The 27058-nt window shown below is 29.9% G+C and overlaps 1 protein-coding gene across 2 annotated transcripts in view; it reads right to left on the bottom strand.

The window, feature by feature from the left end:
• Positions 1 to 27058, bottom strand: part of LOC130671121 (acetylcholine receptor subunit alpha-like) — a 230535-nt gene that overhangs the window by 27774 nt on the left and 175703 nt on the right. For both annotated transcript variants that reach the window (XM_057474836.1, XM_057474837.1), the window contains 2 exons: positions 26720 to 26888; positions 5187 to 5323 (listed from right to left, as the gene is read on the bottom strand). In XM_057474836.1, coding sequence (XP_057330819.1) covers positions 5187 to 5323; positions 26720 to 26888 — 306 coding nt within the window. The remainder of the gene's footprint in view (positions 1 to 5186; positions 5324 to 26719; positions 26889 to 27058) is intronic.

The following is a 27058-nucleotide window of genomic DNA, read 5'->3' as shown; positions in this document are numbered from 1 at the left end:
ATTTGGATTAAAATAGAGCATTTGAAAATGTTAAAAAAACCAATAATCAGTTTTCTACAGAAGTGAAAAAATGACTCGTATTATATCAAAAAAGGTTATTTCGAGTAATATTAAAGTCAATACAGTTGTTAAAGAGAAAAATATAAACATTTGTTACGCGGGAAATTTTTTTACAATTAAAAAAAAAAAATTTTTTTTTTCATTTTTTTTCGGAGGGGGCCGTCTTGCCCCAAACAAAAAAAATTTTTTTTCAGGAGCTTCACCAAAATTTTGGTGAATTGAGTCCAAGTTGGACAAGAGTAAATCGACTTGATGGTTAAAAGCCACAAATAATAATAACCGGCTTAGGTGGGCCGTCTTGCCCCGGTCTCCCCTATATTATATCCAATAGATTTTTTTCTTTTTGTTCATCACTATGGTAATTAATTAATTTTAATTATTGTGTATTACTTTGCTCCCGTCTCTCTGAATTTTGTTTTATTTTTAAAACATAAAAAAAAATTTTCATGTAAATTCTAAGCTTCCGATTATTAGCTATTGTAAGAATGTATATTTTTAAAATTAAAAAACTAAAAAATATGTTTTTTATGGAGTAAGTTTAATCTAGATATCTTGATGGCCGTAACAATGAATTTTCAATTTTTTGTTAACGGCTTTTTTTATATTTCGTAATATACACACCATTTTCATGAGACATAGTAAAACAGTAAAATCCCTGAGGGAAATGATTCGTATACACAGAAAGACATTCACCAAGCAAGCTTTTACTATCCGATTTGCCGGAGGGACGAGAATGAGACCAGCAAAACAGATGAGTACGAAAATTTCCACTTGGCTTACGAAGAACATGTAAAAGCTCACCTATCTTTGCTCTATACTATCACGCCAAGGGTAAATCCTCACGGAAAGGAAAGAAATATAAGAAAGTTTAACAACAAAAAAGGAAAAGTCAAATTTTTTGCTGGTATTTCTCAAAAAAAAAAAAGTATTTCCTTCGAGATGATAAAATAAAATATCATTCTTTGACGTCTAAAAGCACATGGAAAAAATATAACCCCAAAACTTACGCATAGTTTAAATTAGTTGATATGTCTTTCGAATCCGAACGTGGAAAAATTGCCGTAGAAAAATGCATGGTAATCATTCCGATGTTGTCGGGTAATTAGACCCATACTACAGCAAAGAAAATTTTTTATAAATGCAGCGGTGGATTTACACTAGGGGCGGTCGGGGCAAGTGCCCAGGGCGGCAAAATTATGAAAAATTAAATATATGAACTATAAGTAAAATTCCAGTATTGGGGCGGATTTTTTTCCGGTGCCCAGGGGCGGCATTACGTTCCCGAATGAAAAAGCAATATATGAGCTTCAGTATAATTCAAAATATATGATAAATTTTATGGAATTATAAGATGCCATATATGGAGCCATATACAAAATTTTGCCGAAATATTATATGATTTTATAATTTGCAACATATATATCGGTAATATATTTTTTTTATATGCTAACTTATAAATATTGCTTATAATATTTTATACTATATTTTAAGTTATATGATAAGATATATGATTTAATTATATGACTGACATATAATATTTATACATGTAAATATATAATTATATAAATATATGTTCACATATATTTGTATAAATATATGTAAATATATATTTATATAGATATATGTTTATATATATTTGCACAAATATAAAACTAGAGATTTCAAGCTATAAAATGCTTTTTCCCCCCTCCGGGCGAAAAGCGTCAACTTTTCTCCCGCTGTGCGAAACGAAGTTTCCGCTTTCCGCCTCCGTCGAGGCGAAAAATAGTATTTACACCTTGGGCAGTAAATAAGAAAGCCTCAGATCACATGTTTGTTGACCTCGGCTTCGCCTCGGCCAACAATTACATGAGATCTGAGACATTTCTTACTTTACTGCCCGAGGTGTAAAATATACTATTTTTAAATCTCGATACGATTATTTTTCATGAAGTTACAGTCTTGCAAAAATCACTAAAAATTTCTAAAATTTTTTTGTTCCTTTAATTTTTGGTATGAGTGTATTTTTTAAATTATTTATATATAATAATATCGAAATTATTATAATATTGAAATTATAAGTTTATATATAAAACGAAAATATAATTTGAGATATAATATCATATGTATATAATTACATGTATTATAAATTATATGGATTATAATGATATTGAAATTATAAATTAATTTATAAGATGAAACATATATTTCACGTTAGAAATTAATATATAAAGCGGACATATAATTTTTGATACAATATCACATGTATATAATCACATATATTATAAACGATATGGATTATTATAATATTGGACCTACAAATTATTATATATGATGAATCATATATTAACCAATATTAATAATTTTGCCGACATATATGTTCAGTTATTTACCATATATTTTTTTATATATTATGGACAGCAAAAAAAAAAAAATAGAAGCAATAATTTGTCACACATAAATATGACCTAAATAGCACAGGATTCATTCTCTTGCAGTACAGTACCAAGTACCAGACCCACGAGCTTTCAAACAAACAAAGTAATGATTACCATAAAAAAATGAAAAACTATTCGGTACTTATAGTTCTCTTTTCAATAGCTTGTATACACTCCCAAATAAATTTAACCTTCTAAGCTATGCTTAGAGTTGGGATACTTATTTTTCCATACTGCATCCTATACTGTAATTACTGAAATTAGTGAAGTAAAAAAGAATAGTATATTAACAGGTGTTCGCACTTTTCTCTCGATTACACTCAAGTCCACGAACGGTACTATCTTTGTTGCACTTGTACAGTAAATGGAAACTTTGTCCACGTTTTTCTCTTAAACAAAGAAACATTTTTGAGAAATGAAAACGTAGATTGCTAGATTATAATAGAGTAATGTATCGAGCCTCGTTCTCAATTTCGCGTTTATAGGTTTTGTTTGAGAGTAAAGTTTAGACAAAAATTACTATAGACCCTCCTTAAAAAAATTTATAATAAACAAAAAAAGCAGAGTTGGACAGTTCTATTCCTGAATTTACATCATCTGGATTTTGTGGTCTGAGAGACGAAATCACAACACCTGCAGATAATCTCAAGCAGAAAGGAGAAAGAAAAGATTATTTTCGACCGTAGTTTTATTTTAGTAACCATAGTAAGGAATTGAAACAAGAAAAGGGATAAAAAAATGTAGTACAGAACAAGAGAAAATACAAGAGAGATAAAGAAATAGATGGTAGTTCTGTAATGATGGCGTTGCCCTATTCTACAAATGGCGCGAGTTTAACTCGATGCAATTCCTATTTCAGGCTCGTCCTACCCACAACACAATTCGTGAAGCTCGAAACCACGCCAATCTCTGTTCCACTCTCAACTACCCTATTTTGAGCTTTCGAACGATTTTCTCATTTGCATCTGTATCCAATATACGCCAAATGTTGTATTCTTTTTTATATAACCGACTACATCTGTCACTTCTGATTAATTATACGATTTAATATTATTTTCTGCGTACATTTTTTATTTGTTTATAATAGACACTACCCGTATGAAAAACAATATATGGTTAAGATATATAGTCATATATGGTTGCAACAAAAAAATATATGATGTATTATATTGTATATTATAAAAAATCATATAGAGATTTTGGCCGATTTGATATAAATTTATACAGTAGTAAATATATGTATTCCATATATGTAACTTATATGTTTTTTATATTAAGCTATATATACATTTACATTTACCTTATAATATATTGTATTGATATATTTCCTTTTATATTCAAAATATATATAATTTTTATATGAAATGAAATATATGGTAGCATATAATTTATATTATATATGGCACCATATATTTTCTTTGTTATATTTAAGCATATATTTTATTCGGTGTAAGTATATGTATATGGGTATATACATTCGCATCAAATTAGCTAACTTTGAAAATTTTAACTGCAATTCCCGTATGAAAAAACAATATATGGTTAAAATATATAAAATCATATATGTTCGCAACAAAAAAATATATGATATATTATATTGTATATTAAAAAAATCATACAGAGATTTTGGCCGATTTAATATAAAATTATATACAGTAGTAAATGTATGTATTCCATATATGTAACTTATATTTTTTTTATATTAAGCTATATATACATTTACATTTACCTTATAATATATTGTATTGATATATTTCCTTTTATATTTAAAAAATATATAATTTTTATATGAAATGAAATATATGGTAGCATATAATTTATATTATATATAGCACCATATATTTTCTTTGTTATATTTAAGCATATATTTTATTCGGTGTATGTATATGTATATGGGTATATATATTCGCATCAAATTAACTAATTTTGAAAATTTTAACTGCAATTTAAAGAGTATATTAAAATTTAGATCTAATTTAATTGGAGTTGGTCATACGAATAAGAAACTTTTTTTTTCCATACACAATATAGATATATGTTTTTATATATGATCAGAATATATTTTTCGTATATGATAGAAATATATATTTTTATGTATGATCAAAATATAGTTTTCGTTTATGACAAGAATATATATTTTCATATATGATAAAAATATATTTTTTGTATATGATTGACATATATATTTTATGTATGCTAAACATATACGGACTCGCATATGATGAATATTATATTTTTTAATATAAAAAAAAATGTATCAGAAAATATAGTTAAATTGGCCACATATATTTTCTGATATTTATCATATATTTTTACATATACTTGACCATATATGTTATGTTCATACGTAGAATTAGTAATTATGTTGTTTGCATTAGCAAGTGGCTGCTCAGATATTTTAGACATTTCTATCTCTAACGCTCTCAATATTTTTTAAAACAATACGAGACTTTTCAACTTAATTGAAATCTTCAGAGTCTACCTCTCAATTCTAAAGACACTTGACTCAATGATAAAGCAAAGTCTACTGTTAAAATAAGACTCTTGTCTCTTGTGAGTCGTGAGAAATGGAAGATTGTTTGAAAACTTTTATATTCATATAATTTAATAAATTTATATCACTTAGAAAACTTTTATTTTTATTTATTTCATAGCTTCAGAGTCCCTTTTATATTTATTTTGACTTAAAGCAAAATTTAGTGGACTTACCTAATAGAGACAAGTATCATAGCAAATATCAGGTACTTCCCGAGTAGTGGTACCACCAGAGAAGTTGGCGGTATAATCTCGACAACCAGTAAAAAGAACACGTGAAGACTGATGAGAATTGATATTGATAACGTTACCTGAAACAATACATTGTTATTTATAGATATATTTTTCTTTATTTCTTTTAATAAATTAACTTATATGTTTTCTGTTGGCAAAAAACAGTAAAATATTTATATACTGGGAGACAAATTTAGCACAAGTTAATCAGATTTATTATCAGTTTTAATTTATGTAATTAATTAAATTTAAAACATAGTATGGTGTATATATATAATTAAGTTCCGAATATTGGCGGTAAACATACGCTTATTAAATACAGTCAAATTCCACAAATTCGGACCGTTAGTTTACGGAGAAGAATTTCGACTTATCGAATGCCCCTTCTCTTCTAAAGAGTAAACTACACACATGCGCTCTTACGTTTACATGAATGATGCAATTATAATTATATACAGACATAGTCAATTTTAGAGCATCCGGTGGGAGACAGTGCAGCCCGTAATGGGGGGTCAAGATTGAAGGGAAGTTCTGAAATAATGGAAACCAACTTAATCAAATTCGACCATATTTGTTTAAGTAATTTTCAATAAAATAATAGTATATTACACACCAAGAAAGGAAAATCCCGATGAAAGAAGATTTTATATAACAGTATACAGTTATATATGAATTATATACAATTGGATAGAGGTAATGCATAATTGTATAAAAATTTTATATAATTATATACAATTATATACAATCGTATATAATTCTATATAAAAATGCAAAAAAGAATAATAAAATTATATACAAATGTATATATTTCCATACAATTATACAGAATTGTATATAATTATATATAATCTATACGAATACAGTATGTAATTATATACAAATGTATATATTTGCATACAATTATATAGAATTATATATAATTATATATAATCTATACGAATACAGTATGTAATTATATACAAATGTATATATTTGTATACAATTATATAGAATTGTATATAATTATATACAAATGTATATATTTGCATACAATTATATAGAATTATATATAATTATATATAATCTATACGAATACAGTATGCAATTATATACAAATGTATATATTCGTATACAATTATATAGAATTGTAAATAATTATATACAAATGTATATATTTGAATACAATTATATATAGTTATATAATTGTATATAATTATATACAATTTATATGAAAACATCATATGATTATATAAAAATGTATATATTTGTATACAATTGTATATGATTGTATACAATTAGATATAATTATGTAGGATTTTTGTACACAATTGGATCGGGCCATTTTTTCTATCCAATTTATATATAATTTTATACAACTGTATAAAATCTTTTTTCATCGGGATAGTATACACGCTACGGGGGAAAGTTGGACATCCTAATTTGCGTGTTTGTCACCCTTGCATTCAGCTCGGATAGGCAATTATACACACGAGTTACAATGTCCTACTTTCCGCCCTTGGTGTGTAATATACACTTCCACCAGATCTTTACCCGAAAGTTTAAATTCCTACCTTATTTAGAGGGAAGAAAATCGTTCTTTTCTTTTATGAGAAAAAAATGATCAAAATTAGCGCATGCCTCATTCTTCCCATAAACAGAAGCAAAATTTAAACTTTCAGGTGTAGGTATGGTCAAAAATTTTTAACGGTATGGCATACTAAAAAAATATGAATTCATAATTATAAGAAGACACTATATCATATGCAAAATATATGAGAATATAAATTGAAAGAATATTAAAAGTTAGATTGTTTTTGATATCCGAAAATGAATGATTGAAAATTGTCGAAAGATTTATGTGATAAAAAAATCTAAGGATCCAGATTGAAGTTAGACGCCATTAAGAGTTAGAAGAAAATTTGAATTTATTGCTCGAGGGATGAAGCAGTGTAAGACGAGACGAATGATAACCAGGTAAAAGTAAATTGAAGAGAGGGACAGACATGTAAAGATATAATGAAGATATAAATAAAATAAAAAAAGTGGATTTATTAGATATGAAAAAAATAAAATTATGTTAAAAAAAAAAAAGTATCATTATGTGAGTAAAGGCATTTTGGTAAAAATCCACGTTATGTAAGATAAAGAATAGACATAAATATCTCTGCAGGATGGTAAATCCATTTATTTTGATAAATGAGACAAATGGTTTGTGGGACAGTAAATCCGTGTCGAAAGAATCCGAAGAAGAAAAGCACGGATTCTCGTTCTCTGCAATCATGGAAAGCAAATATATAAATAAAAAAAAATCGATGTAATTTATTTTCGTCCGATTTTTTTTTTTTTTTTTTTTCAACGAAACTCGAATACTTTTTTCTACGTATTTATACGATGAATTAAAAAATTGAAATTATTAATGTCATTTTCAATTTACAAAAAAAAGTTGAAATATTTAATTATATTTTTAAAGTAAATAAAAAATAACACTTGCATTAAAATGTTATTTTAGTCGAAATATATACATAATAACAGAGATGGATTTTGATTGTAATATTTCTACCTTCTCATATTTATTTTGTTTTTCATGATACCAACATCGAAACTTGTCGTTTCAGTGTCTCTACAGGCCGTCGAAATAAGCTAATTTCAAGCCGATGCTGCAAACAACTGCTAGCGAAATCGTAATTCAAAAATACCTTCACACAGCGGGCAGAAACAAAAGATTAAAGTGGTAGAGTTTGAAGTAGAAATAAAGTTTGCGCGCCTACTTTCGGAAAAAATTTAAAGTTTAAGTAAGGATCTATCAGTAAAGTGAAAGAGACTTAGTTTGTAAAATAGGAAAAACAAATTATAAGAGAGGCGAGATAAAATACCCGTGTAAAAAAATTCGTTCAAAAAAGATTCCAAAAAAGTTCCGCATGTGGAACTTCTAAACATGAGACAGATTAGAACTTCGAATGGAACTTTTTTGGAACGTTAGTAATTTTAATGGAAAAAAAAAAGTTTTTATGAGCAAATTTAGAGTCAAAAAAGGACGTTCTTGAAAGTTTTTGGAATTTTATGGACGTTTTTTTTAGTTCTATAAAAAATTCAAAAGTAGTGATTTTTGAACTATTTTGGAATGTTTTTAGAACGTCTTTAGTCTACAAAAGATGCAAAATTAGTGATTTTGGAATGCCTTTTTTAGTCCATAAAAAAGTCAAAAGTGGTGATTCTGGAACTTTTTTGGAATGTTTTTGGAATGTCTATTTTAGTTCTATAACAGGTTGTAAAGTAACGATTTTTGGACTATTTTTGAATGTTTTTGGAACGTCTTTTTTAGCTTCCGAAAAATGTCAAAAGTGGTAATTATGGAACTTTTTTAAAATGTCCATATAAAATTCCAAAAACTTTCCAAGAACGTCCTTATTTGACTCTAAATTCGCTCATAAAAACTTTTTTTTTACCATCAAAATTACAAACGTTCCAAAAAAGTTCTAATCTGTCTCATGTTTAGAAGTTCCACATGCGGAACTCTTTTGGAATCTTTTTGGAACGAATTTTTTTTACACGGGTATGTAACGCAGGAGAATTTGAATGTAGAGTCTTGTAAAACACAATAGTGATGCAAGTAAATTAAAATTATTATAAAACGTAGTTATTATTATTGGTTAAACTTGTTCGTAAAGAACAGTTGGTGTTACTATTTTGTTTTAGTTTGTGAGAACTCTACCGTGTTGTACCAGTGACTACGAAAATTAGTTGAGAAAACTACTTTTTCATATTTGAAACGTTGTAGTTCGGGTTACTACGCATTTTTCTCTCAGTTTGAATGCCATAAGATTCTTCAAAATATTGAATAGTTCTTTTGACGATATCACGAATATTCGAGAAATTTCTTGTTAGTTGATTACGAATTCTTGAATAGTTTATCTTTACAAAAAATAGAGAAATCATACTTCCGAACATAATTAACGAACTCACAGTTCGGAAAAAATTTTCCGTTTGTTTTTTTACTTTTTCGAATTGATGTCGCGTTGTACCCCGTTTTTTTGTAACTTTATCATAATTCATTACATTATACCATTTCTAGTAAAAGCAATCATGATAAAATATAGTATTTTATCAGTACATATTTAGTTAAGTGCTAAAAAAAAGTTAATTAAGTTTAGTAGATATTTCAATCACACCAGACGCTTAACGTTTATGCCCGACAAAAGAAATATAAAAAAAGATTTTCGATATGCAGTCTCTTGGAAACAAAAACAAAAAACTACTGGAAAGTTTAGGTTAATTGCATAAAATGAAAAAAAAAAAATATCCGATGCCATGAGAAAAAATTACAAAGTCTTTTATCGAAATTTTATACTCAATTATTCGTATTTGACAAACGGAAGCTTTTATCTTCAAAGTTTTTTATATGATGGAAATAAATTATTTTGTTGAAAACAGGAGTATGTGGAACAGAGAACATGGGATATTTAAGATTTTAGTTTCTTACTGTACTGCTCACACGTATGCATAGTAGGCACGGCGTAACAGCATGGTCCTGAGACCCATACTGAAATTCCGAGGGCACAATGGTACTAGTTTTTCCCACCATTTTTTCTAGCGTGTCAATCAATGTATGCTATCGTATTACCACCAAAACTATATAGATGTCGTTAGACTAGGTTTTTTGGTCAGAAGCAATGTGGATACGGCAACGCAGTGTGGGCTCGACGGCCATACTGACATTGCGGCATTCGCGACAACTATTGCCAATGTGTATACTATCGTATTACCACCAAAACTATATAGATGTCGTTAGACTAGGTTTTTTGGCCAGAAGCAATGTGGATACGGCAACGCAGTATGGGCTCGACGGCCATACTGACATTGCGGCATTCGCGACAACTATTGCCAATGTGTATACTATCATATTACCACCAAAACTAGATAGATGTCGTTAGACTAGGTTTATCGGCCAGAAGCAATGTGGATACGGCAACGCAGTATGGGCTCGACGGCCATACTGACATTGCGGCATTCGCGACAACTATTGCCAATGTGTATACTATCGTATTACCGCCAAAACTGTTAAGATGTCGTTAGACTAGGTTTTTTGGCCAGAAGCAATGTGGATACGGCAACGCAGTATGGGCTCGACGGCCATATTGACATCGTGGCGTCCGCGCCAACTATTGCCAATGTTACTATTCCCGCAATGGTTGAATCATCTATGCATACAATTTTATAACCTATCAACATCTTCGATACTATACAGTATGGCGTTCACCCCCATACTGGCATAGTGATATCCGCAAATTACAGTAGAACCTCTATAACTCGAACTTCAAGGGAGAGGAAAAAAATTCGAGTTATAGAGTTTTCGAGTTATAGAGGATTTCGAGTTAGGCAGCAGGTGCTGTCGAAATTGATGTGTATTGCAGTGAATCCTAACTAAGTCTAAAGGTATGATAATTTTACAATCGCTAACAGAAAACCTGACGTCAGCTATAAATTCCATTACCTTTTCGTAGAACTGGTAATCCTAATAGGATACTTGCATACGGTAATAATTTTAAATTCGAGATAAAGAGGTCCAAGTGTATGTATTCGAGTTATGGAGGGTAAAAATGTACAGAAATAGCTTGCAGGGACTCACAAATTATTTCGACTTATAGAGGGTAAAAATTTCGAGCAACGGAGGTTTTGGGGCTTGGAGGGAAGGGAATGAAACATTTTTTCGAGTTTAGGAGGTTTTCGACTTATCGAGGTTCGACTTACAGAGTTTATACTGTATTTCTCACCGTGTGAGGGCTACATATTCTACCCGATATTAAAATGAATGATTTGTTTAGGGCTTCACTCAAGATCAAGATTGTATTGGTCTTGTCTTGACCTCGTCTCGATTTGTCAAGACTCGACCAAGACGATATTATAGATCGCAATTCAAGACCAAGACCAATATCATTAAAAACATCTCGCTAAGTCTTGACAAGACATAAAAAAATAAGTATAAGTATATGAGAATTACTCGTAATAAGTACTTGAAGTGATCAAGTATATTTATATAAGATTTAAAAAATAATAAGTTTTTCCTTTATTGAAAAAAAAAATACTCAACTGTGTGTTGTATTATGACTGATATTAAGAAAATTTCAGGTTATTCAAGTCCAAGACGAGATCTTGACAAGACAATATTATTAATAACTTATTTTTCGAGATCGATGCAAGACTTACATTTTGAAGTCAAGATCAACACGAGATCAAAGCTTTCGAGATCAAGACAAGACTTTCCCAATCTTGTCTTGTCTCGGCTCGAGTGAAGCCCTAGATTTGTTATGATACTATCATGGATAATTCATTTGCAATTCAGGTAAAGGTGGTATTGAGAAAATAATAAAAAGAATCTCTTCCAACGTTTGAAAAAAGAAAATAAGAACATGTAAATAGTCTTGAGGTATGATCGGACTGCCGGTGTGAACGGAAGGATTCATGTAAAATCGATAATCTGACGTTTACTATAGAAAAGGATGACTCGCGAATATCCGGTAGTTGTCTGTAGTTTCCTCTGTTTCTAACAGCGATTAGTCACGCCTAGGTGTCTCCCGTGGGAAAGTTTAGCGTGAGACCATTAAACGGTGCAGTTCATTGTCGAATGGACACACACGAGCTTGCAACTGTCGTCTGTACAACTTCCTCTTCACTACCACCGCACACCCTCTGCCTGCTCTTTCTCGCTGTGCCGTTGAATTCTCGTCTCTCTGTGGACTTGCTGTTAATGCTATAAATTCTGTAGCAGCCAACTGGGCCTCTGCTCTATATCTACTGTCAATGAATTGCAAAATGCTGTTTCGATTTTTCGGAAAGGAATTGAAAAAAAAAATAATTACAATAATAACAATAAAGTATCGTACTGCCAAAAGATATTCAGTTCTTGATAGTGGAGCGTTTATTTTACTGTTAATTTAAAATTATTAACAAATTTAATTCAGAGAAACCAATTAAAAGGATTGCTAATTAAGTAACAGTAATAAATAGTAACAAGGTAGTCACCCACAAAATACGTATACTAAGTTTCAAGGCGATCGGTTTAAAATCGTGGCTATAATCAAAGTGAAAACCTGCATAAAATTAGTTTTTATAATATTTTGTAAATGTTCAAAATGATTTATCTATTAGAAAAAATGGTCAGATCAATGAGCTGTATAGTCAAAAAATTTGGAAAATCCAAAAGTGCACGCCTCGAACGCTCATGTTATGTTTTTTTTTAAAAGTTAAATTTCGAATAAAATTGAATATCCCGCTCTTTTTCCATAGAAATTTCCATGGTAAATATACGGTTATAAAAGTAAAAAAAAAATAAATAAGGAGAACATTCCTAATGAAAAATGGCGGCAGTGTGTGTTTGTTTACATGTAAGATTGCCGGTTTTCACCGTAATGATTTATTTTTAAAAAAACGAGAAGGCCTACAGTAGTGATTTTCGAAAGGAACCTTCTTTGCTTATTTCTGAAAATTTTGAAAAAAAAATAAAGTAGTTTCGTCAAGTCGTTCTCGAGATATCCGTACCACGCCGTTTTTTTGAACCACAGACTAATGGACGTCCACGATAAATTTTTTTTAATGAACTGTTTTTTATATTAATACATATTAGACAAATTAAAAAAGGATCAGGATTATTTATTAGTGTTTCAACTTTATATTGATGTGCTTTTCATAATGTGTAAGAGTAATAGAAAAAAAATATATGCACTTTTATGAGTGGAAATCGTGTGACCTTGACAGGTCGGTTATAAAGCACAACCTCTCCGCTTCGCTTCCGAGGCGTGCAATTGTAGACGATCGAATGAGCTTTCACATAGAACAAATAAAAATAAGCTATCTCTTTCCGTTTGAAAGTGACATCCAGGTTAATAAGTAAAACAAATTTTTTTGGAAATTTTACAAAATTTCAATTAACCATAACTTTTAAACTTATTGGCCGAATTTGCTCATCTTCGAACTCATCCAAGGTAATCGTCCATAGAATAAGTGTACTAAGTTTCGTTAAGATCGGTGTAGAATTGCGGACGCTATCATTGGAGAACGGTATATATATATATATATATATATATATATATATATATATATATATATATATATATATATATATATATATATATATATATATATATATAAACTTTTGAACCAAATGTATTTCCTGACTCAGCTCGTCGAGCTGAGTTTAGAGGTAGCAAAATTTTTCGAAAATTCCATCATGAGGACCAATACAATAGTTAGATTTTTATTAAATCTACAAATAAGTTAATGAGTTTCATAAATTATTACAGCAATTATTTTTTATTTTTGACTTGAAGAATATTTTTTTCAACTTCCCGCTAAAAAAATTGTAAATTTTCACAAATTTAGGAAGTCATTATTTACAACCCGATTTTCGGAAATCAATTTTTCGTGAAACCTGAATGTGTGTGTGTGTGTGTGTGTGTGTGTGTATGTTTGTAAACTTGCATAAATTTTGAACTAATTAACGGATCGAAATGATTTTTGTGGCAATCGTAAGAGCTTGTTGGCCGTCAACTTTCCTGGAAATTTTAGATCGATCGATTAATTAGACCCTAAGATATAAAAAAAAAAATGAAAACATTTTTGGATTTGCGCATGCGCAGAATATCTTTTTCAGGATATTATAGTAGAGGAAGAACGAATAATGGCAGAAAAAAATCCCAAGCTTTCTCCGGAACAACTGCGTTAAGACAGTGGTCATAGAAATGAAGCACGCACTACTTATGACCCTGTAATAAAATAAAGAGACGAATACAAAGATGGTGGTTACATTCCTAAAAGTTAACGATTGACATTAGTAAAGTAACTATTACTGTTATCTCTGTGATGTGCTCAACACTACTTACCGCAGTTCGAAACAGTACTTATTGCTGTGAAAACAGTAGCTACTGTTGTTGTCAGAGAAATCCTTACGGCTCTACAAGATATTTGGTTATTTTGTATATTCTATTGACTGAATTACTGTTTTGCGCAGCAGTCGTTACTGTTTTTTTTCTCCGTGTAGGAACAATTTTAATATTAAGTTAAGTTATTATAATCGATATTTAAAAAATAGTGTTTCCATATGATATGGGACCCATTCCTACGAAATTATTTCTAAAATCTATTATTCATTTATTTAAATATAATTCATACATATAAATGATACGTTGAATTTTTTCAGACTCGACTGCGATATTTACATAATATTAGAAGTCGACGTACATTGTTTTTGGTTCTCAAGCCACTGGCATCGTCAGTATTCGGTAGAGAAAATATTAAGTAAAAAAATGTCAGCTGCTAACATTGTATTGGATTAAAGTTTTTTGGCGAAGCCGTTCAAGGGATCCACCTTAACCTTTAAACGGTAACCCTCAAAATTTTCACGTTACGGGTAATATCCGTCTGTGTCTGACAGACCGCTATTAAAAGTACACTCGGTTTTTTTAATTTCGAGACGGGGACTTAATCTATTTACATGAATAAAACTACATAATGAAAAATACATGATTTAATGATAAGGTAAAAGCCCCTATACCCGCTCAGTACCATTAGTCGCTCACTTTAACTGTTTAAGGCGTTTTTTTATAATTTTTATAAAAAAAAATTACAACTAAAAATATTATTATTGATGAATAATTATTTGTGAATCTAAATATATTAAAATATCATGTATCAAATTATTTTATAATAGATTATAAATTTAAATTAAATGACTGTTTTCAAAATCGCGCAAAGCCGGGCATTTTTTACTTTAACGTTCATTCGTTAGATTAAATTTAGGTTACGTCAAATTTTTTAAGAATTATTACAACTTGTTATGCCTCCGTACATTATTTTTACGGTCACTTCCAAAAGTGCTGACAGTGATGTTCTTACGCTCGCTATCGGCCGCATGACTACTTATTGTTTAACTTTTCTCAGAGCGTAATAATATCAGTTTTAGAATCACCTGCAATCGCTGACTGCCGGTAGTCAGCCAGAAAGAAAGACCGAAAGAATTAAGATTAATTACAGAATTATTAATTAAGAATAGCTTTGATTTAAATAGAATATAAGTATCATTCCTTAGTTTTATAATTAGAAATATTATTATCATAATTGTAAGACATTCAAATCAATTTACTATCATTATATTTGTAATACATTTAAAGTGAAGTTTTATGTGTTATTTCTCAATAAATAAGTGAAACTTTATTAAAATTAAAATTCAAGTGAAGTTATTATCCAAGAAGATACCAAAAAATTCCCAAGGCATAACAAACTATATCTTATTAAATACATTTTTAAAATTCATGAAAATTTATGTTATGAAAGAACAAAGTAGTGCACTGTAAAAAATCCGGAGTGAATTCGGAGTGAAATTAAATCCGAATTCACTCCGCATTCACTCCGCCACTCGGAGTTCCGGAGTTTTGAAAAAAATCACTCCGCATGCGGAGTGAATTGGGAGTTTTTTTTTTAGCGGAGTGATCTCGGAGTGACGCGGATTTTATCTCACTCCCAATTCACTCCGGTCCGGAGTTTTAATACTTAAATTAATTTATACTAATTTATATTAAACTGCTAAACAATGTGTGTGTGTGTGTGTGTGCAAATTTGTGCGTGTGTGCAAATGTGCGAGTGTGTGCAAATGTGTACGTTTTTGCAAATTTGTGCGTGTGTGCAAATGTGTGCGTGTGTGCAAATGTGTGCGTGTGTGTACAGATGTGTGCGTGTGTGTATTTGATTGTGTGCTTGTGTGCAAATGTGTGCGTGTGTGTACAAATGTGTGCGTGTGTGTATTTGATTGTGTGCTTGTGTGCAAATGTGTGCGTGCGTGTGTGTGCGAGTGCGCGTGTGTGTCTAAATATGTATGTGTGTATGTGTGTGCATATCAGCTGATCAATAATGTAATACGCGAATTTTTACTTCGATTTTATTGAGTGGAGTTACATTTTATTAATAATATTTTCAAAACTTCGCTCCGGAGTGAATTTCACTCCGAGGGAAGTGAATAATTAAAAATTCATTTACTCCGCATTCACTCCGGATTTAATCCGCATTCACTCCGAGAATTTTTTACAGTGTATGATTAATATTTTAACATAAACACATTAAAAAAGGTTTTATTGATTTAAATTTTGATTAGCAGTTTGTCAGACTGGGGTTACCATTTAAAGGTTAATCTGATTAGTCCTTGTTTAAAAATAAATAACTAACTGATATTAAAAAAAATTAATTAATTATAAATGAAAATATAAATAAATAGTTTTAATTAAATTAAAAATTTAATCACTATAGTTGAGATAAAAAAGTAATCATTGAAGGACACAGATGAAGCTTTGCTACTTTTCACGTTTGACGTTGGCAGTACGTGAGGTTTCTTTATTACATTATAACGCGCAAGGATCGTAGAGAAAGATAAACAAGAAAAAAAATAAAAAGAGAAGAATTTTTCTTCTCTATTGTATGAGAAGTAAAACTGCGACGATACAAGATAGGAAATAAGTCGAGAAAAAAAAATAAAAAGTGAAACAGAAATGCCATTGGGTTCGCACAAGCTTTTATTATTTTCCGAGTGGTATAGAAAGCTGTCGCTGCAGGTCGCACGTTTCGCGGTTATTAATCTCAAGTATCGGGTCCACACCCCCACAGAGTCACAGAGGTGAGTGTACGTCTTATTGCTCGTACACACCTACCACTTGCAAGCTTCAGGCTTTAACAAAGACAGTACAATTTTTCTTCTCTATTTCCGTATACATTGGAGGCAGCAATAAGGGAGAAAGGTAGAAAAGCGAAGAAGATAAATATATAGCACAAAAAGTATAGATAGTTAATTCAAACTTTGTATTGATATATAATAACATAAGAAGATTACACTATAATTGTGTTAAATTTACTCGCTGTTTATTGAATCTGTTATTTATTATTTCTGTAAATAAAAATTTATTTTTAAAATAAAAAAAAAAATGTAAGTAAAAAATTAACTTTTCTTGCTTTCTTTTTTACTTACGACCCGGGTTGTAACTTCAAATTCAATAAATTGTTCTTTTTTTTTTATTGATTCGTCCAATTGAAAAAAAAGTCTTTGTGATATGACTTAAAAAAAAATGTTCTAAAGAAACTAAAAAAAAACTGAAGCGCCATAAAACAGACATGAAAAAAAAGTTGTATTTATCTATAGGCTAATTAATTTGTTTAAATTATAACAAACAATTGGTCTCAGACGGTAAGAAATGCATGGCATTCAACACCATGCTGATATGGTCTCAAGACAGATACTAAAATAGTATGTGAAATATTCTAAGACAGTATTGTAACGAGTCCCAGAAGTATGGTGTTACTTACTATACTGTATAGTTCTGGAGCTATTGTATTGCTCACACGTATGCATAGCAGGCACGGCGAAACAGCATGGCCTGAGAGCCATACTACAATGCCGAGGGCACAATGCTACTAGTTTTTCCTGCCATAATTTCTGGCGTGTCAATCAATGTATACTATCGTATTACCGCCAAAACTATATAGATGGGGTTAGACTAGGTTTATCTGCCAGAAGCAATGTGGATACGACAACGCAGTATGGGCTCGACGGCCATACTGACATTGCGGCGTCCGTGACAACTATTGCCAATGTTACTATTCCCGCAATGGTTGAATCATCTATGCATACAATTTTATAACCTATAAAAATCTTCGATACCATACAGTATGGCGTTCGAGCCCATACTGGCATAGTGATATCCGCAAAATATTTCTTACCGAGCACTAAAGTTTCAAAAGTAACTGTTTGTTTTCAGGTCTCTCGATCTAGTACACTGCAAATCATGCGTCACATTTGAGGTTATCCTAGCGAACATCACTGTAGCCTAGGTCTCTAGCCTTGTCATAAGTTCAGATTAGCAGCTGCGATAATGTTTGCGAAAATCACTTATCTCCTTTGGTTATTTTATAGAAAATGTTTCTTTAACAGAGAGACTAAATTCTTACTTATAAATTGTCAGTAAATAATTAATTGATTTAATTCAAATAGAAGGGGGCAGAGGTATCCGATTGGTCCTTATATGGCAGAGCGGCCACCAAAGTTAAGCAGCACCGAGCACGGTTGCTGCTTGGCTGGGTGACCGCTTAGCCATGCATTGAGCTTTATCGGAGATCTCTGTGCGCTAGGCGCGGACTGAAGATCCAGTGATCGGTAAAATAGGAATTCTATCGATCACTGAAACTTCACTCGCTCCGAAAAATGACAGCTGTACTGGCCAAAGGTTCTCTGTGGTTTCCCCTTGCCGCTATACTCCCACGGCAAAAAGGTGGGATATAGGACATCACATAATAATGAAGTACAGAAGCACAAGTCGGTCCACAGTCGCATGAAAAAGAGGAGGGAATAGAAAAAGTAGCAATTGCGATTAAAAGCAAAGAGTGTAAAAGGCTGACAAGGCTATACACTGTAAATAATAAGAAAAAAAAATTTGGAAAATCCAAAAGTGCACGCCTCGAACGCTCATGTTATGTTTTTTTTTAAAAGTTAAATTTCGAATAAAATTGAACATCCCGCTCTTTTCCCATAGAAATTTCCATGGTAAATATACGGTAATAAAAGTAAAAAAAAAAAATAAATAAGGAGAACATTCCTAATGAAAAATGGCGGCAGTGTGTGTTTGTTTACATGTAAGATTGCCGGTTTTAACCGTAATGATTTATTTTTAAAAAAACGAGAAGGCCTACAGTAGTGATTTTCGAAAGGAACCTTCTTTGCTTATTTCTGAAAATTTTGAAAAAAAAATTAAGTAGTTTCGTCAAGTCGTTCTCGAGATATCCGTACCACGCCGTTTTTTTGAACCACAGACTTATGGACGTCCACGATAAATTTTTTTTAATGAACTTTTTTTTATATTAATACATATTAGACAAATTAAAAAAAGTATCAGGATTATTTATTAGTGTTTCAGCTTTATATTGATGTGCTTTTCATAATGTGTAAGAGTAATAGAAAAAAAATATATGCACTTTAATGAGTGGAAATCGTGTGACCTTGACAGGTCGGTTATAAAGCACAACCTCTCCGCTTCGCTTCCGAGGCGTGCAAAAAATAAAAATAAAAAAATATTCAATTAAAATAATTCCAGAACGTCACACTACAAAAAAAATAATAAATAAATACGAATGGTTACTATTTTGTTGTGATCTTTTTGTGAAACAATAAGGGTTTATTTAGGCGTTTACAATTGAAATTTACGGATGAATCGAAGTTAGCATAAAATTAACCATTTATTTTATTTTCTCACATACACGTTCCGTAAGCTTAATATATATAAATTTCTTTTATTTTTGAAGTTCAATTGTTATTTATTCAACTTTTTTTTTTACAAATAATTTGTTTTCCGAAACAAACGCAATTACTTTTTCTTTAATTTATTGATCTGTAATTTTTTTTTTATGTTCAAAGAAAATTTATTGCTATAATAATAGTTTGTAATAAATGTTTAAAAAACACCTCTACCCGTATGTATTGACAGACACCAAAATAATTATATTTATAAAACACAAGTGATCATATAAAAGTGCGAATAATTAAAGATCGTATGAAAATTACGTTACGTAACGTTACAGGCTCAAATAAAATTGACAAAAGAGGAAGAGTCAACCATAAATATTTAAATAACAGGTTAACAATTTCCTGTTTAACAAGAAGAAAAACGGTACTTGACTAAGGACACAAAGCTTAAGTCTATACACGGAAAAAAAAATTAGGCGCTGCAACAGAACGCAGTCCTATGGAAGCAACAGGACAAAATCCTGTTGCAGCGCCTAATTTTTTTTTTCTGTGCACCAGTAAAAATTAATTAATAAATATAAATAGCCTAAATATATAAATTAATAAACGTAATTTATAACTCCTTTAAGGAAATAAGATAAATAACTTTTACTTATTTTTTTTTTTTTTTTAATTAGAGTTTCAAATTGAAAACTACTAACACAAGCAATTGATTTCAAAACCTAATCAACTCAAAGCCTCGAGAAACCTTTCGAATACCGCAGAGAACATACAAAATATCCGATTTTCACAGCAAGAAGTTAATATTGTTTTTATAAAAGTAATAGTAAAGATGATGATGAAAATAACGTGAAATGAAAAATGTGCATAAAAGGAAAAATAAACGTTTTACTTGACTGTAGAGATTCAGTGGTTCATTGGAAAAACTCAGAGACACTCGACCTCTCTTTAATGTCAAGCTTGGAAACACTCGCTTGTACCATGTTGTTTCACGGTAAAAGAGGCTTGTCTGAGTAGTGAAGTTGAGTTGAAAAAAAATGCAAATAATGTCGGTTGTAAATGGTTTTTAACAATAAAAAAAAAATGCTTACAGCAATTTTCCTCCATTTTCATTAATGAAAATAATGCATATTAATAAAAAATAAAAGAATATGATTTCAATTTTATTCGAAATTATTTCAATCCACGAACTGACAGTAGTTTTTTTATAACAACAAATATGTTCATTTTTTACGAGGTTTGAAGATTGGCGGTCGAGCCGAAGGCGAGCGTATTACACTCGATTGTACTAGATAAATACATTAGTTTTTGTGACAGATATTTGAAATGTACTACATTTAGTACAAGGTAAGTTATAACCCGCATTTATTTATTTGGTAAGATCAGGGTTGCCAGAAAAATATTTGGTAAGTAGCCCCACCTAGGTTAAAAAAAGCCTAATGTGCTACTAAACTGTATCTTTGCTTTAACAAATCATATCTCGGGCGCGTAAAATTCAAAGTATATTATGGTTTCATTGCTATTAGTGTAACTTACCAAATTTTTTTATTAACTTACGATAAATTTAAATAATAAAAATAAAATCATTTATATTTATAATAAAAATAATTTTATTATTGACTATTTAGAACAACTTTGTCAGCTCAATATAACTAAAATTTGAGTTTTTTTTAGAACGAAGGCTTAATTAACAATATCACATTTAAGTTATAAACGACTTATCATACATCAATAAACATTTTTCTTTGGCTTTGGTCGGTCATTTAAAGCTTTACAATAAAAAAATCAATTGCACTTAAAAAGTTGAAACTCATAGATCGACTTACTTTACATAAACATCTAAATCTTTGACAATATGAACAATAATACTACGTATGTTGACACATAAATTATGATTTATCACAAATATGTGAAATGTGGCTTAATTTGCGATAAGTAGCACAATCTGGCAACCCTGAGTAAGATTGTTTTGAGTGTTTGTTGAAAATTAGAGAGAAGCCGGTAAGTGTGTTAATTAATATGATGATAAATTTTGTCACAAGATGGCTCGTTGAGTTACTTCGATATTTTTTGGTCGTTTGCTATCGCACGTGTAACCAAAAAATATTTTTTGATCCGTTGATGACGTCACTAGTAGAACGATTAGGTATCTTTTTTATCAGCTGTAGGGGAGGGAGGGGTAAAAGGGGGTACTTAAGGAAATACTACGTTTTCGAGGACTCAAATACGCTAAATATTTTTTTTTTTAATGATATTCAAAGTAAATAGAAGAAATTTTTAGTTACCATTGAAAAAAAAATTTTTCATTTCTGCGGGCAAAGTTGGGTACCCCCTAAAAAAGGTAAAAAAAAAATTTCTGGATTTTCAACGAATTTGAATAAGTTAAATTTTTTTGTAAGTAATTTACATGAAGAAAAATTATATTTTACATGTTTATTGGATACAAAAGAAGAAAAAAAATTTTTGGTAATTTTTATCATAAAACAAACGTCATTAATATTTTTCAACTGACAATTGATTTTTGAAAAAGTTTACCAAAAAAAATTCAAAGTAACGCTGAAATATATTTACAGAAGTGATTTTGGAATGTTTAAAAACCATTTAAAATATAAAATTTTTTTTATCAAATTTTGGGGGTACCCCCTTTTGCCCCCCTTCCTCTATCTTATCTAATATTTTAGGCTGCCGGCTATAGGCGCTAAATGTCGTACATTTCAAGTGTCTGTCACAAAAATTCCTTTTTTTTCATGTACAAGATAAAAATATTAATTTCATTTAAAATAATCAAAGGATAAAATGATTATTTTGTGTATTCATAAACTGTTTTTGATGTATAGAATTACTAAAAATATCAATGTCAACTTTAAAAACACATTGAAAACATGCATTTGATATCCATATTTATAGAAAAGTAATACCGATGGGTGAGAGAACATGATATTGGTGTGTCAAATAGAGGAATATTTTTCTTTTGAATACGAATGATGTCATGAAACTCGTGAAATGTAGCAGTAGGCAATGGGTAACATCGGGATTTTGTTTTACAGGATAGGATATGCATAATGGCCAACTCCAATATTACTTATCGATTCTATACTGATTTGACTGACGCATCGTAACTGTTATAGATTTTCTCTTCTATATTTAAATAAACCACCATAAATATGATACTCGTGATTATTTAATTATTTATATTTTAATTTAGTTTTAACTAGAATCAAAGCTACTCATATTTGTTTCTAAATCGTTAGTTATTAATTGTTCTATGAAGTGAAAAATAATTCATTTGTATTTATAAGGTAACAAATATAAACACAGTGAAATTTGCATGTATTAGTATGCGACTTGTAACAAACTCACGTATGCCTTGTCACTAGAATTGATTTTATAACTAAACGTACAGCGAGATCAAAGCCATACACTGCGTCTGACTATAAACGGAACTATTCCCTAGCGTGCGGTTTAGTATCTGCAAATTGTGAAACTCGAATTCAATTGAATTTCTCGACAATTCAACAATTAAATCCTTTTTTTTTATTGATTTATATTAACATTGTTATTTATATACCTGTAAATAAATAACTCAGACGAATAATTCATTTTTGTGTTCATAAATGAATATTTATAAACAGACATATATAGTGGAATGTAAAATAAAAATGATTTTTTTTAATACCATTCGAAAAATTTGTAATAAATGGAATATAAATTTGTTATCATCAAAGATAAAACTCTGATGTATGATTGTGATAACAAATTTTTTAAAAATTCTTCATAATATTAATAGACGAAATGTTATGTTATTTGACTTTTCTAATTTTGTAGAACTGAAACTGACAAAATTACGCATCTTATTCTGCACATCTCAAAAATTTAAAAAAAGTTCTACTCGTACTTCTAATCCTTTAAGAAGAAATTGTTTTTACATAATCAGGCTAAAAACAGGCCTGTTTATTGAGAATTATAAAATTTCGGCCCGTTTGCAGTTAACTTTCGCCCTCTTCTAATAAAATTTTATAAATTTAGCGTGATTTTGACTTAACATAGCTTTTTTTGTCAAAAATTTTTACCCAGGATAAGTTTTTATAATTAATTTATTGAAAAATACTTGTTTTTTAATTTTGCGATTTTAAAATAAAAGGATAAATATTTTTACCCTTGCGAAAAAGAAATAACCAGCACTAATGAGAAACACTGATGCTTTAGTTTTTTCGTGCTCTAATGTGAGTTTAGAATATAAGCTTAGTGTCATTAATTTATATTTCACAGTAGATTAATACCGTCTATTCGGATTACTAATAAACACTATTGAAACCTGGTCAGCACATCACTTCCAGTAATATTGTAAGATTCAATAATCAGACTACTAATGATCACCAAAAAAACGCTGTTCGATACTAATCACTTCCAATAGTGCTGCTAGGCTCAGTATTTGAAGTACTAATGATAAATACAACAATAATCACTTGCAATAATCTTGCAAGATTTACTATCCAGAGTACTAATGAACACTAATAGAATATTATTCAAAATAAACTACTTCCAATAGTGTTGCAAGATCCATTAGTACTCCGACTAATGAATACTAATACAAAACTATTAACATTAATCACTTTCAATAGGGTTGTAGGATTAGTCGTAGGATTAGTCGAAGTACTAATGAACACTATTACAACACTATCCAACACTAATCACTTGCTACAATCTTGCAAGATTTACTAGCCAGAGTACTAATGAACACTAATAGAACATTATTCAAAACTAACCACTTCCAATAGTGTTGCAAGATCCATTAGTACTCCGACTAATGAATGCTGATACAAAACTATCCAACACTAATCACTTTCAACAATCTTGCAAGATTTACTAGCCAGAGTACTAATGAACACTAATAGAACATTATTCAAAATAAACTACTTCCAATAGTGTTGCAAGATCCATTAGTATTCCAACTAATGAATACTAATACAAAATTATTAACATTAATCACTTTCAATAGGGTTGTAGGATTAGTCGTAGGATTAGTCGAGGTACTAATGAACACTATTACAACACTATCCAACACTAATCACTTGCTACAATCTTGCAAGATTTACTAGCCAGAGTACTAATGAACACTAATAGAACATTATTCAAAACTAACCACTTCCAATAGTGTTGCAAGATCCATTAGTCGAAGTACTAATGAATACTATTACAACACTATCTAACACTAATCACATCCCATAGTCTGGTAAGAATCACTAGTCAGAGTACTAATGGTTACTAATGATTACTTATAAAACACTTATCAACACTAAGGAATTTTCAAAAGTGTACATAAGTATTCATTAGTTTTTTTCCGTAAAGGTAAGTATATTTTAATACGACACATCGATTTACTCATGTGCAATGATTGTTCCTCCTTTATTATGAGATCAATAACTTGTTAGTTGCTGAAAATTTAAATCTATCAATATTTATAAACTGTAACCATAAATTTCCATTTGTTATTCAAAGATGCAATTAAAGAGTTAAGAATTCATTTGGGAAGCTTGTGAATAGAGAGGAATTTCTCTTTATAGTTGAAGAATGCGAGGTCATAAAAGCAAATGACGATAATAAGCGTGATGGAGTCGCAAAGACGCGGTTTTTATTTCTTATATTCCAGGTTAACCTAGCAACAAGATTAACTTATCTTCTTCTCAAACATTAATTTTAACTTATATTTAAGAAAGAGCTACACTTGTTTACTCTCAGCATTAATATTTTACTTATATTTACTCTTACGAAAGTTTACCTTCTACTAAATTTATTTTATTTAAAATAAAATAACGCGAAATAACTAGAAATTTTTTTAATAGGGCTTCACTCAAGATCGAGATTGTATTGGTCTTGTCTTGACCTCGCCTTGATTTGTCAAGACAAGACCAAAACGATATTATAAATCGCAATTCAAGACCAAGACCAATATCATTAAAAACATCTCGCTAAGTCTTGACAAGACATAAAAATACAATAAGTATACACCCTAGTAGAAACGTAATCAAATATCTGGCCAGTAACTGGCTAGTTTAACTAGACTTAAGCTAGGAACTGGCTAGTATAATATCCAGTAACTGTCTAGTAACTGGCCAGTTTTACTAGATAGCAAATAAAACATGGCGACTCTTGTTGATCTTGAGGTTATTGAGTATTAAATATTGATTTTATTACAATTAAAAATTATAATAATAACAACAACAATAATAATAATAATAATAATAATAATAATACACGGAAAAGTTATAAAATTTATTTATTAATTTATTTAATAATTTTTAATAATTCGTCTAGATGACAATCTGGAGTATTTTTTTTGATTGCCCACAACCGTAATTCGTTTATTGTGTCGATTTTTTTAACTTCATCCATGTTTTAAAATATATTACCGATTATTTTTATTTTGAAAGACACAATTTTTATTTTTTGTTAATTATTTGTATTGTTTCTTGATGTTTACTAAATATTATTCAACTTACAGGTTAAAGTGAAAAAATAAACATACACATACACTAGTATAAGTAGAACATCAGTGTGACCAATGTTTACGATTCAGTTATAGGTGGCGCAACTTCCAGTTTTTACCTAGTTTCACTAGCCAATTACTGGATAAGATTGCTGGCCAGTTACTAGATATGAACGCTAGCCAGATACTAGACTTAATCGAGTAAAAAATTGAACATTTCTACTAGGGAACATTTCAATGTACATTGAAAAAAAAAATACTGTTTTCAAGTATCTGCGTGTTTGAATCCTCCCGAGTCAATATTTGTTTAATGATAGTAAAAATATACTCCAACCAAGAATAGATTTAAGAAAGATTATTAATTAATTATAATAATATTTATTAGGTTAAAAAATTTAAAACATTTTAAAAATACTGAAAGCGATCAAGTATATTTATATAAGATTTAAAAAATAATAAATTTTTCTTTTATTGAAAAAAAATACTCAACTGTGTGTTGTATTATGCCTGATATTAAGAAAATTTCAGGTTATTCAAGACCAAGACGAGATCTTGACAAGACAATACAAGACAATATTATTAATAACTTATTTCTCGAGATCGATGCAAGACTTACATTTTGAAGTCAAGATCAAGACAAGATCCAAGCTTTCAAGATCAAGACAAGACTTTCCCAATCTTGTCTTGTCTCGGCTCGAGTGAAGCCCTAGTTTTTAAAAAATAGTTATAATTACTCACTTTTTCGCCACTATCGCTTGGTAAGTAGAATGTGAGAACAGTGAGAAATGAAATTCCCATACATGGTATAATTATGTTGACAGTGTAGAAGAGAGTTTTTCTTCGAAGTGTAATATTAAACGTTATATCAAGATATGGTTCATCGCAGCACGTGTAGAATTTCTCATTTCTGGAATAAAAAGATATTTTTCATTATTAAATTTTTTCATACTTTATATATTTACAATATTATCTTTTAATGGTATTACTCATTATTAGACTGGGCCAAAAAAATCGACTATTTTTTTTTTTTCCGATAGTGTGAAAATATTATTCCTGATGACCAAAAAAATTATTGTG

This window comes from Microplitis mediator, chromosome 7 (assembly GCF_029852145.1).
Source record: "Microplitis mediator isolate UGA2020A chromosome 7, iyMicMedi2.1, whole genome shotgun sequence".
NCBI classification, from domain to species: domain Eukaryota; kingdom Metazoa; phylum Arthropoda; class Insecta; order Hymenoptera; family Braconidae; genus Microplitis; species Microplitis mediator.
Note: the sequence above shows the minus strand (reverse complement) of the source record. Positions and strands in the feature narration are given on the sequence as shown.